The 17,175-nt window shown below is 44.5% G+C and overlaps 1 protein-coding gene across 1 annotated transcript in view; it reads left to right on the plus strand.

Moving 5' to 3' along the window:
- Window positions 1-3,795: 3,795 nt before the first annotated feature.
- Window positions 3,796-17,175, plus strand: part of TM9SF2 (transmembrane 9 superfamily member 2) — a 69,890-nt gene continuing 56,510 nt past the window's right edge. The window contains exons 1-4 of the mRNA XM_048854163.2: window positions 3,796-4,055; window positions 11,666-11,733; window positions 12,755-12,848; window positions 13,905-14,032. Of these exons, the coding sequence (XP_048710120.1) occupies window positions 3,837-4,055; window positions 11,666-11,733; window positions 12,755-12,848; window positions 13,905-14,032 (509 nt within the window). The 5' untranslated portion in view covers window positions 3,796-3,836. The remainder of the gene's footprint in view (window positions 4,056-11,665; window positions 11,734-12,754; window positions 12,849-13,904; window positions 14,033-17,175) is intronic.

A 17,175-nucleotide genomic window follows, 5' to 3' on the forward strand; every position in this document is an offset into this window, starting at 1 on the left:
CTAGTACCTCATTTGGACCCTATCCAGCAGTGTCCCACCTTTAAGTATTATCATACAGCCATAGATGTCTGGTTTTCTCCTCTCTCCTACTAAGTAGAGGGTTTAACAAACAATACTTTATCTTCCCTTGTATTCTTTTTTGATCTCCTCCTCAGACAATCCTAGTAGCACTCCCTACATAGCCCTTCTTGCTTCTGTCTGGAATTTAGGCAGTTGACAAGCAAGTTTCTTTTTCCCGAAAAGATACAAAAAGTTAAAAGAATGCAGGATGAAGATCTAGTGATTGAATGTACACATAAGGAGCAAGCTGCAAAAAAACTTGATAAAATTGTATGTCCCCAACACTGCTTTAATCCGGTCTGTCATTTTCAGGGGGTTAACATCTCCTATTTTCACATCTTTTGTCACTGATTTGACAACTTATAAAATGTTGACTTATCTTTTTTTATTATTTTCTATGTATTCCCTCAAATCATCACATATCAAGTCTTCCCCTTCCCCTCTCCCCCCATCCAATCTGAGATCATGCCTCAGTCCCTGCTTCTTCTCTTTCATTGTCCAAGGCAACTTTCTCTTTCCCCCTACTATGTCAACTGGCAGTTTGCATTCAGTCTTGTTTCAACTGGGGGCAGTTACAGCCAGCCCAGCCACCAACAGCTACGTCTCTGACCAGCCACCCCACTGGCTTCCAGCTCAGTCAGGTCAATTCAGCCTCCGCTCCAACTCAGCTGGTCCTCTCAGCCCAAACAACCCAAGTGCCAGTCAGTATTCTTTTCAGCCAGCCTCAGACCAGTTTAGCTCCTACTGCTCTCACTTCCTAGTTTTTATAATCTGTGTCAAGCTGTCTAGAGTGGCTCAGGAGTATGAGTACCAACCTCAGGACAGACTGTTTAAAAAATCATGGCACACCTCAAATTGATTGTGCATTCTATACTTAGATTTTACCAACCAAGAATCAAGTGTGAATTCTTCAGGCACTACAACAGCCTTAACATGAAGTCAGACAGTCCCTTTGGGTAAGCTTGCCTTTGTGATAGATGGTCCCTTATCCCCAAAATCACAATATTCAAGTCACTCCCCCTACCAAAGGACCAGTCATTTACTCGATCAGTTGCACCTTAGATCTAACACCAAAGATGATGCTTGTAGCCAATTGGATAATAAATTAGTTAAATAATTAGTTAAGAAATTACCTGCTATAACCTAGTAAATAGCTTAACATACACACACAAATGAGTTACAGCCTTAGGTTTCAAAAGGTGATGGTAGCTCCTGGGCCCTGGAAGCTGTGTGGGTCCTTTAGGGCTAGCATAGGTTACACAGCTGGGGATCCTTTGCTTATACTTAGAAATCTTTACCACTCAGACTCCAAGCAACATAAAGAGATACAGTTCCTTCTTGTCAAGGATTTTTATTCCCTTTCCTCAGAGGTCAAGCTGATGGCATCAACCTGTACATCTCCCCTTCCTGGGCATAGGGGAAGCAATCAAGAAAATCTTTTGTCCTCTGATGCACCACAATGTCTTGTGGTGTCTATGGACCTCCTTTTGTTGGGCAGATGACACCATATGGAAAACCATATTTCACTCTTGGTAATGCTTCTCTCCTGGCTGTAAAGCTTTACAGTTTCAGAGAAAACACTTATATCTATATTCCCATGGGAAGAAGTAGTATTTAAGTGAGATTAATGCATGCAGCAATTTACAAGCATTTCATAAAGTCTAAATGCATTTTTTATAAATCCAGTACCTATTTTAACAATACTAACACAAAGGTGAACCAGACTGGTTTCCAGCTATACCTTTGTCACTATTCAGTGAGCTGGCCTGAGCTGGTACCTAATCTGCCAGTGTCACAATTCTATCCTAGCTCCTGGGATTCTTCTAATATTGGGCATCATCAATTCCTGGCTCCTCTCCAGGTGCAGCATGTAAGGTTAGTTGCCCCTTTTGCACCCCGTAACACTATGGCAATATGTTAGGTAGTGTCCTGCAAAATCTTTGGAAGATCTGATTTATGTATGATTGTAGGCCAGGGATTGTGTGTAATTCCTACAGGGAGAGTAAAAAGAAAAGGAGTACTTGTGGCACCTTAGAGACTAACCAATTTATTTGAGCATGAGCTTTCGTGAGCTACAGCTCACTTCATCGGATGCATACCGTGGAAACTGCAGCAGACTTTATATACACACAGAGAATATGAAACAATACCTCCTCCCACCCCACTGTCCTGCTGGTAATAGCTTATCTAAAGTGATCATCAGGTTGGGCCATTTCCAGCACAAATCCAGGTTTTCTCACCCTCCACCCCCCCACACAAATTCACTCTCCTGCTGGTGATAGCCCATCCAAAGTGACAACTCTTTACACAATGTGCATGATAATCAAGTTGGGCCATTTCCTGCACAAATCCAGGTTCTCTCACCCCCTCACCCCCCTCCCAAAAACCACACACACAAACTCACTATCCTGCTGGTAATAGCTCATCCAAAGTGACCACTCTCCCTACAATGTGCATGATAATCAAGGTGGGCCATTTCCAGCACAAATCCAGGTTTTCTCACACACCCACCCCCCACCCCCATAGACACACAAACTCACTCTCCTGCTGGTAATAGCTCATCCAAACTGACCACTCTCCAAGTTTAAATCCAAGTTAAACCAGAACATCTGGGGGGGGGGGGTAGGAAAAAACAAGGGGAAATAGGCTACCTTGCATAATGACTTAGCCACTCCCAGTCTCTATTTAAGCCTAAATTAATAGTATCCAATTTGCAAATGAATTCCAATTCAGCAGTTTCTCGCTGGAGTCTGGATTTGAAGTTTTTTTGTTTTAAGATAGCGACCTTCATGTCTGTGATTGCGTGACCAGAGAGATTGAAGTGTTCTCCGACTGGTTTATGAATGTTATAAGAGTGTCCACAGCTCCTCCAGGAACTAAGAAGTGGGGAGTGATCAGGCAAATTCTTTCCGGCTGTAACACCTTCAGAGAGGTACCACCACTTGCAGAAACTCTGCTTCAAACTAGATTCCCCAGAGACCCACAGAGAAAGGACTTTTAGATTAAAAAAAAAACCCTGACTTTAAACTGACTCAGGGTCTTCTTTCTAATCCAGCAAATGCACAGGACCTTTTGTCCATGGGGGCAATCCTTATGGAAGGCTTAGAAGGACTGACCCCTGGCAGAGCTCAAGGTTGGAGCTGGGGTGATCTCAGACAAAATTACTCTTCAGAAGACAACAGGTTTCGTGATTTGAAATCTCAAACGGGCCGGGGATGACGAATATTAAAACGGGCTCCGTGGAAGTGCCCCCCCTTTATTTATGCTAAACTGTCTTTAGGGACCGGCTGCCCCATGACATCCCAGTATTAGGGGCTTTCTTATGTATGCAACCGTACCCCTGCCCCTGAAAAGCGTCCGGGTCGGCCACGCTTGCTTTCTGGTCACCCCATCTTGTTAATTGGCACTGGGCGTGACGCAGAGACAGGGAACGACGAACAGTTCAGTTCCCTCCTCCTTCTCCCCCCCACCCCGGGGAGACACCGGCACGCCCAGGCAGCCGCTCCGCTCCCGCGCGTAATAACGGACAAGCCGAGCAGGGTGACAAGCGAGCACCAGTAAACGTCAGCGGCCGCCCGGCTGCCCCGCCCCCCCAGGGTGTGAGCCGCGGGCAGGATGCGCCTGTTACTATAGTAACTGGCCGGGGACTGGGTGTGACCCGGAAGTAGTCTCTCAGCCCCCTCCCCCCACTGAGGGAGGGGCCGGGAGGTCAGCGCAGGGTGACGTGTCTGAGCCGGAAAACCGGAAGTCGCGGCTGCTGAGGGAGCTGAGCCGTGATGCCGCTGCGAGGCCCACTACAGGCCGCCCGGCGCCCCCGCCCCGCCCGGCCACCGCCGCTGCGTGTCCCCGGGGCCATGGGTCTCCCGCGGCGGCGGCTGCTGCTGCTGCCTGTGGCGCTGCTGGCGGTGTGCGCGCCCCGCGGCGGAGCCTTCTACCTGCCGGGCCTGGCGCCCGTCAACTTCTGCGAGGAGGGCAAGGCGACTGCCGAGTGCAAGGTGAGCGGCGGGGCCGGTGGGAAGCCCGGGCCGGCCTCGTCTGCGCCCCGCGGTAGGGCTGAACGTGGTTCGCCGGCTGTGGGGCTGGGGCTGGCGCTGGCGCTGGGTATCGGGGATCGCTTCCCTGGCCTTGCCTCCTGCTAAGCGGGGCGAGGCGAGGCTCCCGCAGGAAACTTGCCTGGCCCCCGCCAGTGTTTGGGGTGGGGCTAGGGTTGCCAATCCTCCAGGATTGTCCAGGAGCCTCCAGGATTAAAGATTAATCTTTAAAGATTGTCATGTGATGAAACCTCCAGGAATATGGACAACCAGAATTGGTAACCCTAGGTCTGGCTGAGGTGGCCCCTTGCCAGGTACTACTTCTCCTTAAGAAGAAAAAGAGGACTTGTGGCACCTTAGAGACTAACCAATTTATTTGAGCATGAGCTTTCGTGAGCTATAGCTCAGTGAAGGGAGCTGTAGCTCAGGAAAGCTCATGCTCAAATAAATTGGTTAGTCTCTAAGGTGCCACAAGTACTCCTTTTCTTTTTGTGAATACAGACTAACACGGCTGGTACTCTGAAACTTCTCCTTGAGGAGGGTCTTAATGAAGTGTCAGGCTGGTGACCGCCTATGTGCTGGGGGGCTCCTGCCAGGGCCCTTGGGTGCCTCTGTGTCAGCCACATATAGGGTGGCATCTAATTTAGAGCTAGACTCCTTGATAATTGCCCCTTCTTGGTAAGGGTTAATTATTACTTGCAGTTAAACTAAACAGTACAGCCTTTGAGATCTCCCCTCATTTCACTGCAGTGCCAGTGGAATTGGTGGTGCACTGTTAGCTCTCTGGATGATTGATCCTGGCGACCTAATGCTTCCTGCTGTCACAGCTCTGCTGGGGTGTGAGATTTTCCCCCCAGAAGTTCCTGTGATCCATGTCTTTTGTAGATTTTTTTTCTCTCCTTAACATGCTGTCTCTACTTCGTTAGTATTTCTTCAACAGTAATGTTGTGCTAGGTGTGCTGCAAGACTGCTTTTAGGGTTGCCAATCCTCCAGGATTGTCCTGGAGGTTGCAGGACTACATCCAACCAAAACAGGCAACCCTACTACCTAACCAGCTTACAATCAGGTGCAATGGGAGACAGCATTTTTACTGGCATAGATTAGTGTTTGGGCTTTGCAGTATTTGTGAAATAATAAGCAGACATACAATGCAGAAGATGTGGCTGTCACCACCTTGATCACTTTGATTGCATGGAATGAGCTGCAGAATTTTTTTTTTTAATGAAGCCATTTTATAGCTGCTAGGAGTTCAGGCAAGGATGATTATGATGGGGGGAATATGTGAACAGCTTATTTTTCCTGTTTAGCTGTATAAATGTCAATGTTGTATTTCATATATATATATATATGTGTGTGTGTGTGTATATGTACATATTAAAGATTTTTATCTGTCAAATATCAACACCACAGTGGGGCTGTGATGGAAATGGTGGTACCATGATAAGAGTGAACAGATGGACTACTACTTCAGTGTATTATTCAGGAATATATTTTCAGTTCTGCCTGGTAGTTACTAATTTATAAGGGAATTGTGAAACTTTCTTTTTTTTTAACCATTTTGTTTTTCTTGATTTGTTTTCTCCAGCTGTCCTACAGACTTGCAACAAAAATTAATAGCATTCTGTATTCTTATCCATTGAATTCTTTTATGCATTCCCTTCTAAACTAAATCTTAACAGAAGTTAATAAGTTAGTGACTTTTTTTTTAAACTGGAACTTTCTAAAATACATATACCTGCTTTGTCTCTTGAGTTCTAACTTCAAACTAACATCTATTATCAGTGATCCTGACTGAGGAACCAGTATAGGCCTAACATAGTTTTAAGGTCTTGTATCTTACAAAGTCTCAGGGTTGGAAACTATTGTTTCTTACTTGCTCAGGTCTCTGCTTTCTTATAGTATAAAGCACTAGACCATGGCCCTGTAAGGAAGCAGGCCTGTTATTTACAACTGCAATTCTGATTAGCATCTTTTACATCAAAAAAATGTACATTTATTTGATCCAGTAGCTGCTGAGTCAGTGGATCAGGGAACAAACACATCCCTAGTTGAAGTAACTTTGACGTACCAAAATAGAATATAAAATTAAATTCATATGGACTGAGTAATTATCACAGAGGTGTAGTAATTTTATATTGTTGATATGCTGTAAAATACAAGCCATTAATAACCAGTTCATAAGGTCTAACAGGTACTTCAGTATTTATCTTTTGTAGCATATCTTAGTTGTCAAAATATGGTAGGTCCTCTAAATATGTTGCAAAGCAGGACTGTGCCTTGAAGAGTTTACCATCTAAGACCCCAAGCTTCTAAATAACTCTCTAGGCAGACCCCTTTATCATAATGTGGACATACCCAGACACCCCTGCCGAGCCTCACCCAGTACATCCTGAACCCCCTTAGCCCTCCTTACCTGAACCCCCACCCCACTGAACCTCAGCCCTGCCTCTGGACCCACCCTGCACCCAGGCGCCCTGCCTCCGGACCCCCATCCCTGCACCCAGACCACCCCCCGCTGAGCTCCCTGCACTCAAACCACCACCCCTTGCCCCATCCTGAGCTTGTACACCCAGACCCCCACGCCACTGCCCCCAGCTAGCTGCTTCCAGATCTCCACCCCACCAAGCTCCACACCCAGACCCCTCCGCTGAGCCCCAGCTACTTTCACCTGGAAGCCCCTGCTGATCCCAGTGCCCCTGCACCTGGAACCCCACAACGAGCCTCTGTGCATCCAGATCCCTCCACACCAAGCCCCCAACTGAGCTGCCTGCACTTGGATTGTCCCACACAGAATCTTCTCACCCCACATCTGGATCCCCCCACACTTGGATCCTGCCTACCCCACACCTGGTGTGCCTGGCGCAGAGGGGCAGGGCCCCAGAGTGTTTCTGGGGCAGGCCCAGGCCTTGTGCTATGTCAAAGTCAGGTGCATCCTCGCAGCTGAGTCGGTGTCCGGGGGTGGAGGGGCTGCAGGGTGATCTCCCACCTTCATGCAGCCAGTGGCCTGTGCTAACCACTGCCATGCTGGAGCCTCTGCATTTATTTATTGACAAATAAAACTTTCAGAATTTTAAAATATTGTTCGCAGAATTTTTAATTTTTTGGCGCAGAATGCCTTCAAAGTAATTCTCCAGATATGGTGCATTTGCAACACTATACTTGAAATTGCTAATAATTGTACCCTACAGTAACATTATAATATTCTTTCATTTAGTTTTATATCTGTTTACCACACACTGCCCATTTGTTTATTCCTTTCATTCCATATTACATAAAAAAAAACCCTACCCTGAAAGCATGTTAAGGTTGCAAAGTCAGGTACTCAGCAACTAGCAAGTGCCAGAATTAAGGCTGTTTCCAACTTCCATTCAGCTCCCTCTATGTTTGCTTTCTGATGCAGTCTATAGTTACAGAATTGTTACTATTTTTCCCCCCACAGGACTCCTGCTTCATTTAGTGAATGGGCAGCTATTCAATATTTCTTTAGTCTCCTCATTCAGTGCATGGTTCTAAGCCTAGTTTAATGCAAACCCTGTACTGAATACAGAACTATGAATTTCCTCTAGGATGTTTCTCAGGTGCTGTCACGCACTGTGCTTCACAAACATTAGTACGTTTATCTTTCCTGTGAGGTTCGATTGGCGTATTCCCATTTTACAGGTGGGTACTGAGGCTCAGCGAAATTAAGGTCAATATTGTCAAAAGTGTCTACTAATTTTGGGTGCCCCCGGTGAGACACCTTAGGGCATGGTTTTTCAGAGTACTTAACATTTTTATAGCACTGCGTGTGTTTAGGCATAGCTACGATTGACTTCAGTTGCAGTTATGAGTGCTCAGCACTTGTGGGTATCTAATGCTTGGGTATATCAAGGTGGGTATGCAGAAAATGAAGACCATGGAGTTAGTGGCCAGCTGTGAACATTTTGGTTTGTGAGTGTCCCAACATCACATAGGAACTCTGCTTGTTGCAGGAATAGAATCCAGTTCCCCAAAGTGGCATTCAGCTTCCTTGACCAGGAGGCCATCCTTTCACTTACTGTATTCCCCTATCTCATTCACTACACATCTTCCAACTTCTGCAACAAATGAGGCTGATGTCCTACAAACAGCCTAATTCACTATCCAGCTATTCATTTCCAGAGTGTCATCTAATCTGTACGCTGAATGAGGCAGGGATACAGGCTGGATGGGTATGTGGTTATGTAATAAGACTGTATCATTCATACAAGGGAGTGGAATTAAGGGTGCACAGGCAACCTTAATTTTGGCACTTCCTACCTTTTTTGAGTTCTTGACTTTGCAACCTCAACGTTCTTTTAACATAGTCTGTCTACGTTGCCCCTCAGTTCAGACTACAGGGTGTGAATAGCAGTGTGCACCTAAGTGCTGCGCTATAACTCTCCCATGCGGACACTGCAAGTGCAAACGTAAGGTGCTTTGTTCACACTAATGTAGCTGTGTTTGAAGAGGCGAAGTTCACATGAGGGATTTACATCTCAGCACTTCGGTATGTGCCCTGTAATCTGAACTGCAGAACAGTGTAGACATACCCATCGTTTCTTGTTTTTGTGAATTTCTGAATTCAAAACAAAACTGAAAAACAGAAATTCTGTCTTGTGAATACCCAGCTTGGGTCATCAGCAGGTTTCAGGTGTTCAGATCTACAGCATAGATCCCTAACTGGTACCATTAGTAGGCTGCTATCATCTATGTGGATGAGCACTAGAGAGGAGATGTGACACACTTCGCCTGTGAACGTCACAGCTATTTGCTGACCGCAAAGAAATATTGAGACTCTCTCCTGGGTTCAATACCAGATTCTGTATGGGGGAGTGTGCTCTAGTAGCCACCCACCTTTCTGCTTCTACCCTGTCTCCCCTCTTAACCATTTATCTCTCCAGCTTCTGCCCATGCTTTCCCTCTATCTTGCTTCCCAGGCTTAAATTCTTGCCGCTTTGCATTCCAGTGTGGTTGCTTTCTCCTCATCTTCAATGCCTGGGTGCCAGCTGGGAGAGCATTCAGAATATAGGGCAGAGCAGGGGCGGGCAAACTATGGCCCGTGGGCCGGATGCAGCCCACCAGCTATTTTATTCTGGCCCTCGAGTGCCTGCTGGGGAGTGGGGTCTGGGGCTTGCCCCACTCCGATTCTTGGGTTGGGGGCTGCTCAGCATGTGATATGACCCCCTCCAGCTCCTACATGTAGGGGCAGACAGGGGGCTCTGTTCCGCATGCTGCCCCGCCCCAAGTGCCGCCCCTGCATCTCCCATTGACTGGGAACCGCAGCCAATGGGAGCTGCAGGGATGCCTGTGGATGGGGCGGCTTGCAGGCAGAGCTGCCTGGCTGCATCTCCACGTAGGACCCGAAGGGGGGACATACCGCTGCTTCCAGGAGCCAACTGAGGTAAGCGCTGCCCCGAGCCTGGAGCCCTGCCCCACCCCCAACCCTCTGCCCCAGCCTGATTCCCCTCTGAACCCCTTGGTCCCAGCCTGGAATGCCCTCCTTCACCCCAAACCCCTCATCCTCAGCTGGAGCCCTCACGTGCTCTCCCCTCCCCCTCCCCCCGCTGCAGCCTGGAGCCCCCTCTTGCACCCTGAACTCCTCATTTCTGGACCCACCCCAGAGCCCATACCCCCAGCCAGAGCCCTCACCCCCTCCCGCACCCCAACCCCAATTTTGTGAGCATTCATGGCCTGCCATGTAATTTCTATACCCAGATGTGGCCATCAAGCCAAAAAATTTGCCCAACCCTGGGGTAGAGTCTCTTTGGCACATGTGAAGTCTGCTTAATGTGTAGAAGCTGTGAGGGGATGGAGCATGGTCAGTACAGATGGAATCTTCAGAGAATTTAGCTGCCATGTTCTAACAAACCTTTACTGTGTGTGAGATCTGTGATTCTCACACCCCATCCTCCAGGGGCGTCTAGCTTGGCCAAACTTGGGGGAGTGTTCATGGGAATGGCAAAAAGTGCAACCCTCCTAATAAATTTGATATTCCTGCTGCAAAGCAGCTTTTCAGTGAAACTTTTGTAAGAATTTCTTTAACGTGGGCAAAACAATGTACTTTTTCTGTGCCACATTCTTTGAAATGTCTGGTGCTAAGTTGAAACTTTAAACAAGCAGGAAAAACAAAGCCCCAGTCTCTGCCTCTTGCAGGCTCCTGGAATGGAAAATTTTAGCTCAAGTAGTTAGTTTGGCAAAGTTTTATACAGTAACTCCTCACTTAACGTTGTAGTTATGTTCTGGAAAAATGCAGCTTTAAGCGAAACAATGTTAAGCGAATCCAATTTCCCCATAAGAATGAATGTAAATGGAGGGGGGGGGGGTTAGGTTTCAGGGAAAATTTTTTTTGCCATACAGTACTATAGTTGGGAGATGCCCCCCGCCTTACCCCACACAGGCACAGCCCACTGGCACTGGAGGACAGTGAGGCAGGCAAGGAGGCTGAAGGTGCTGTAAGCTAGGAGAACCATGTTGCGCAGCAGCAGCTTCCCCTACTCTGCAAGCACCAGGGGTAGAGGGCTTAACCCTCGGTCTACCACTCCACCCTTTCCCCCAAGCCTGCACCCTTAACCCGCCGCCTCTTCTTCCCCCCCTTTACTTTGCATGCTGCTTCCTCGCTCCTGCCCCCTCCTTCCCCCTGCCTGCTGCCAGTGGCAATCAGCTGGCTTGTGGCGTTCAGGGGGCAGGAGGAAGGGAGGGAGGAGCGAGGACTTGGCGCGCAGCCTCCCCCTTCCCTCCCCTGCCTCTTGCCCGCGGCAGTCAGCTGGTTTGTGGGGTTCAAGAGGGAGGGGGAGCCTGCGTGCTGAGTCCTCGCTCCTCCCCCTCCCTCCTGAACGCCGCAAGCCAGCTGATTGCCAGAGGAGGGGGGTAAGGTGCTAATCCTCGGGGTCTGCTGGCGGGCGGGAGGCGCTGTGTGGGGGGGCTTAGGGGAGTTGATGTGGGGGCTGTCAGCTGTGGACAAAGCAGGCAGCCAGATGACATTATAGGAAAACATTGCACAGCTTGAAATGGAGCATGTTCTGTAATTGAGCAGGGACATAAGATCGAAACAACGTTAAGCGAGAGGACGTTAAGTGGGGAGTTACTGTAAGTACCTGAAAACAGGGTCTTATAATGGAAAGTATTGGGCAGCCTTAGCTATGGGTAGTGCTTCCAGGTCAGTCTGTAATCATGCGTGTTCTTTTAAGGCTTTATTCAGCAAAAGTTGTCTTTATGTTTGCAAATTTTGCTTCTTCCTGTATTTTGAATGTAATTTGTTAGTGAGATAGTAATAGTTTAACTAAGCAGTTAAATCAACATGTATTTGTCATTCTAATTCAGAGGTACCACTCCTGAGCATGATTTTCTGCTCCCTTGAACTTTGGGTAGTCACAGCTGTGCAGAGTGGATATGAAATGCTATCTTTCTGTGATATTGGAGAGCTTTACATTCACTTTGGGCAGGTGTAATTAAATACAAAGTGCAAGGCAACTTTTTTTTGTAACTTTGATAGTGGTCATTAAACTTAACCCCAAGTCATACCTAGTGATATAATTTTAGTGTAATTTTGCTAATTGTGTCTTAACTTTTTCAGTCTGTGATAGAGCTGTTTGTGAACAGACTTGACTCTGTGGAATCTGTTCTTCCCTATGAATATACTGCGTAAGTGTACTAAACTTTGTTTTATGTGTAACTTCATTTGCCAACTCTTGCAAAAGGCAGTCTCTGAATGGTTTTCTTAAAACATTGTGAACAGAGATCCAATTTCTAGCATTTCTCCAGTGCATAGAAACCATTTATTCTGTTGAACAGGTTCCATTTGTGAGTATTTTGTAACCTAAACTATATTTGTGAATACCGTTAGTTAGAAAAGAATTTTTTACTTTCTAGTGCTAGTAGTAGTCATTCTGTAGGTCAAAGCACTGCTGCTGTCTTGATTAGCCTGCAGCCAGATGAATTAAAATTGTAATAACAAATGATACGGGATGGGGGATAGCAACAATTATTTTAACGAAGTATTAACTTTAAACATTTCCGTGCTATGTATCTTAGTAGTACAGGATGGAAAATGTGTGCAAACTGTGTTAATGCCATCACTTCAAAGAATGCTGCAGTGATTATTATCGAAGGGGGTTAAGTGTTAGTTAGTTTTTGCATTTTAATGGGTGCAAGTATGGTGCATTGTGATTCAGCCATGGCAATTCTGGGAATTTCCCAGTTAAATCCAGGGGTCAATAAAAGCATAATAACCTTGATTTTAATTGGTTCCCATGTGCCAAAGGGGTCCTCCGTATATATATTTTCAAGTAGCAGTCCAGTGTTGTCCTTTTCTTAAAGCAGTTATAGATTTCTAAATGTGTAGAGTTAATAAATTCCTGGCTAAAATCCTAATGTGTACACTGATCTTCCAATGCATTTAAGTAAGTGTATTATTAAAGTATCTGTGTTTAATTTAAACTGAATTCTGAAATATTTGAAAGAGGCATTTTTAAAATAGCAGGTGTTGATTTTACACCTAGAGTCGCTCAGATTTTGGTAAGAAATCACTGAACTCTGACCAAAACCAAAAAAAAAAAAAACTGCAGGTGTTTGTCTTAGATTTGGCTGGATGGGAAGATTAGGCTTTGTTTGTACTATGTTTACATTTCAATCCTTGCTACAGCTTGCATATTCTCTAATTTAGGTTCGATTTTTGCCAAGCAGCAGATGAGAAACGTCCATCTGAAAATCTTGGTCAAGTATTGTTTGGAGAGAGAATAGAACCATCACCATATAAGGTTTGTGCTCGGCTAAAGGGTTTTCTGCAATAGAAAACGGAAAATTTGAAAGTCAATAAATTAAACAATTGTTCCTGATTTTAAGATACGTAATAGAAATTTGTAAACATAACATAGAATTAAAATACATGCTTCTCTTTCTGAATGTTTTTTTAAATAACATCATGTGACAGAAGGTATAATGTGTCTAACGGTGTAGATAAAATTGAATATGTGGGGATCTCTGTTACACAATTCTGTAGCTGTGGTATTCATTTCTTGTGTTCCTGAATCTATATAATTAATTTTTTCTAGCCCTTATGGTTGTAGAGAGAATCTTGAAAACTTGAATCAAGTGTCAACTGAAGCGATGTTGTCTTCCTGTATTTTCAGAGAGCCTGAAACAATAGCTTTGATGGATGTGAACAGTTCTGTTAATCTCTGGCAGGGTCTTGTGGATGCCACTTTTGTTGAGCTGCAGAATTTGGCAAATTCCTGAGACCCCGAGTGCAGGCTTTTTTTTTTTTTTAATTTGTCATTTTGTTGAAATGTCTCCTTTTCCTGCTGGGTCCTGCCTGTATCTTACTCTTGCTCTCCAGCTTTCCTCAAAAAGCAGGAGTCCTGCTTGAAGCTGTAGCTGATAAACTATCAGTGTAGGTTCTGACCTACCTGCTCAACATTGCCACTGCTCAGATCCATGGAACATTTAAATAAAAAGTCTAAAATCATTGATGAAAACAGTCAATTAATCTTACATCAATTTATATATTTCAGTATTGAGGGTGTGTGTCTGTGTCTGCGAGGAAGGTAGAAATAAAATATATTATTACAAGGAAGTCCAGGGATTCTTGCTGTAGAGTACACAGAACCTGATTATATTATATTTTTAAAATAATACGGGATAATAAACATGGACATATAAAATATCAGGGTGTTAGGGTTGTCTGCTTGTGGGTTAACCACATAATTATAATTTAAGTTTTTATGGGATATATTTTGTTTAGTTTAATTTTAGTATAGAACAATACAGATTCTGTTGAAAGACTATTCAACTCAAATCCTGTCTCATTTTCTTAGTTTACATTTAAGAAGGAAGAGAAATGTAAATCTGTTTGCACAAAAGTGTATGACACAAAAAAATCAGAGGACAAGCAAAAATTGGACTTTCTGAAAAAAAGCATGTTGTTGAACTATCAGCATCATTGGTAAGTTAACTTTTTTTAAGATTTAAGAGCAAATTGGTTTATTTAGTATATTTGTATTAACTATTGTAAAATGGTGGTGCAAATTCAGCACTTCATGTTAACTGATGGAAATGGGAATTCTTCTGGTCTGTTCTCGTGCAGGGTTGGGGTGAGGAATTAATGTCATGTTACTTCTACATGCTACTTCCTCTGCTTTTATTGAAACATGCCACTCATAAATAGAATAGCTTAGCTGTAAAGCTTATGGTTCTCACTGTACTTACTGTCTGAAGTCTTTATGCTAAAACAGCATGATTGTTAGATATGATGGTTGGTTTAAACCTGCAGCACTGTATGCTACTCTATGTAGAGGTCATGTTCCCTTTTTCTTGAGGGAAAACCTTGATTAAAGGACCTCCACGCTCTTTCTATGGCTCCCCTTTTGTCCTGGTTGGGAATACTTGCGCTGGAATCCATGTGTTCTGGAAGGAGTGGGTTTTGTTGAGGGGATGAACAGGCGGAAAATGTAATTTGTAAACTTTAATGCAGAGGTTCTCAAACCAGTGGTCCGTGAGCTCCATTCAGGTGGTCCGCGGATAGTTCCCTCTAAGGTGAGCTCCTGGGCGGCTGCACACAAGACAATGAAGGGCCACCACCTAATTAGTGGAGGCGTGCACATGTAAAGTGAGGTGGTGGCCTCGGGGGGGGGGGGGGAATAGGGGGCAAGTGGGAGGGGGGTAGTGGGGTGAGAAGAGGGGGAGGGGGGAATTTGGGGTACACAGGGCTGTGGCGGCCAGAGAAAGAGGTGACTTTCCCCAGCTCCAGAGTTGCGGCTGCTGGGGAGAGACGGCCCTCCTTCCCAGCCTCAGCTCTGTGGCTGCTGTTGTGGGGGAGAAACCCTCTTTCCCAGCCCCAGCTCTGGGGCTGCTGCGGTGGTGGAGAGAGGCCACAGCCATCGCATTAGAAAGGTAAGACTACTGATATTAAAATATGAGTTTTGTGCTTTTATTTGTAGAACAAAAAATGTTTATTAATCGTTTCTTTTATATAGCACTTTCCATCCAAAGCGCTTTACAGTAGTTAACTAACGGTACAAACAACATTTGGAAAGATCATTTAAGTGGTCTGCTGAGACCCTCAGCAATTTTCGAGTGGTCCCTGGAAGAGAAGTTTGAGAACCACTGCTTTAATAACAGGAAACGTACAGCCAGTAAAAGTTAAGTGACAGATGGTCAATGAAAATTACAGATTTATCTTTATATTCTATAGTTTGGAGAAAGAAGGAGGATCTCTGACTTGGGACAATCACATAGTCTATGTAGCCAGTTGTTTCACCCTTCAATTCCCTCTGTTTATCTATTTTTCTCATTGTGTGTATTTCCACAGGGTCTTAAATGATAGGCCCATGACCCGAATGAAGGCCTCTTGGTGCAACTGTAATAATAATAAAAAACCCCTATGCATTGCAGCTATCAAAACACTTTTAAAAATTTATTTATTTGTTTTTACAGTGAATAGGAAAGAGTACGCTATAAAAGTAGTGCATGAACCTAATAATTAAGGCTACGATTTAGTTACAGAGGTTGCGGAAGTCACAGAATCCATGACTTCCAGTGACCTCTGTGACTTCAATGGTTGGGAGGTGCAGGGTCCCCTGCAGGGGCAGGAGCTGTGGCTGCCGAGTTGTGGGGGCTGCCAGAGGTGGTGGGGGAACCCCTGCGCAGCTGCCCCACTTCAGGCGGTGTGGGGATCTGCGGATCCCCATTTTGTCCCAAATATTTTTAGTAAAAATCACAGACAGGTCACAAGCAAAAAAGAAAAATTCACGAAAACCATGACCTTTCTTTTTTGCCTGTGACCTATTTTACTAAAAATATCTGACACAAAATCTTAGCCTTGCTAATGATTACATATTGCTTACCTGGGTTCAACAGTGCCCGCCAGACTCAGAGGTCCTTGTCTTGAGGAACTTACATGAACATATTAACAAAAGGGCAGATAGTGTTAAGAGTAAATGTTACAGGTGTGATAGTAAGCATGTTTCTTGTTCCTTTACAATTGTATTTTTTAATTATTATTTTTAAAAGGCTGAATCCAACTCTTAATGAAGTGAACAAGAGTTTTTCAGCTGTGTTCGTGGGAACTGGGTAGGGCCAGTGGGGTGGAATAGGACTTACAGAAGTTAGCTTTTAGGCAATATTTGAAAAAAGGAGTAGGTCAGAACATGGTGGACCGAGTCAAGGATGGGGTGCCACATGCTAGTGCAGATGAACTAGGAAGCATACATAAACTGTGAAAGACAAATTAATTTTATGAAGACTGAAGTTTTACATTTGTAAAGTAAGAGTACCAAGTAAAATTTGAGAGGGGGTTTAATGTGACTTGGTCCTTCTAAATCTGAGTGTAAACTAAGTTACTAATTTGGTGTATGTTTAATAATATTTGCAGTCTGGATCTTGCTTTCAAAACTTTGTAGGACTGAATTATGTTGGTCTGGCACAATCAAAGATGCAGCCTGAAAAAGTGTGCGTCTTCTGTGTCTAAATGAAAGAGTTAATTTTCTGGGGCTGTCATTCTAGCACTTTCTAAAACATTAAATTCACTTGTTGCTAAAACATTTTCAAGTGTTGTCATTTGAGCCATAAGAATGATGAGCTACTAAGTGTAATTGCAGACTTTCCTTTTTGCAACTTCAGAGTTAGTTAGTATAATTAACTACTCATTGTTCATGGAATCTGAAGTAGGATTGTTTAATAAACTATTTTTCAAATTTGAATGCAATGGAGTGCTTCCCCCCTCAGATTAAATATTTGAGTAAATTAACCTGTATTTTTCAACTGTAGTGCTGATATCACCAGTACGTTTGATGGTACAAATAATTTGATAGAATTTTTTTAGCCCAAACAAGATGCAGCTCCACGGTTCAGTAAAATTTTTCCTTTATAATACTATCCTCTCTCTTTTTTTTTTTTAAATTGTCAGTTTAGTCTATTTATTGCCTGTTACTAGTTAGTCTGCGGGCCTAGTTCAACCCTCTGTCACTGTCTTAGAATTGCAGGGAAATTCACCTGGATATCTCTCATGGTAGTGCAAGGTGCCCACAACTACAACTCCACAAAAATGGCTAGTGCAGCTTCAAATGGCGGTGGCACCAGCAATGAACA

Source organism: Caretta caretta, chromosome 1, assembly GCF_965140235.1.
Source record: "Caretta caretta isolate rCarCar2 chromosome 1, rCarCar1.hap1, whole genome shotgun sequence".
Taxonomy (NCBI): Eukaryota; Metazoa; Chordata; order Testudines; family Cheloniidae; genus Caretta; species Caretta caretta.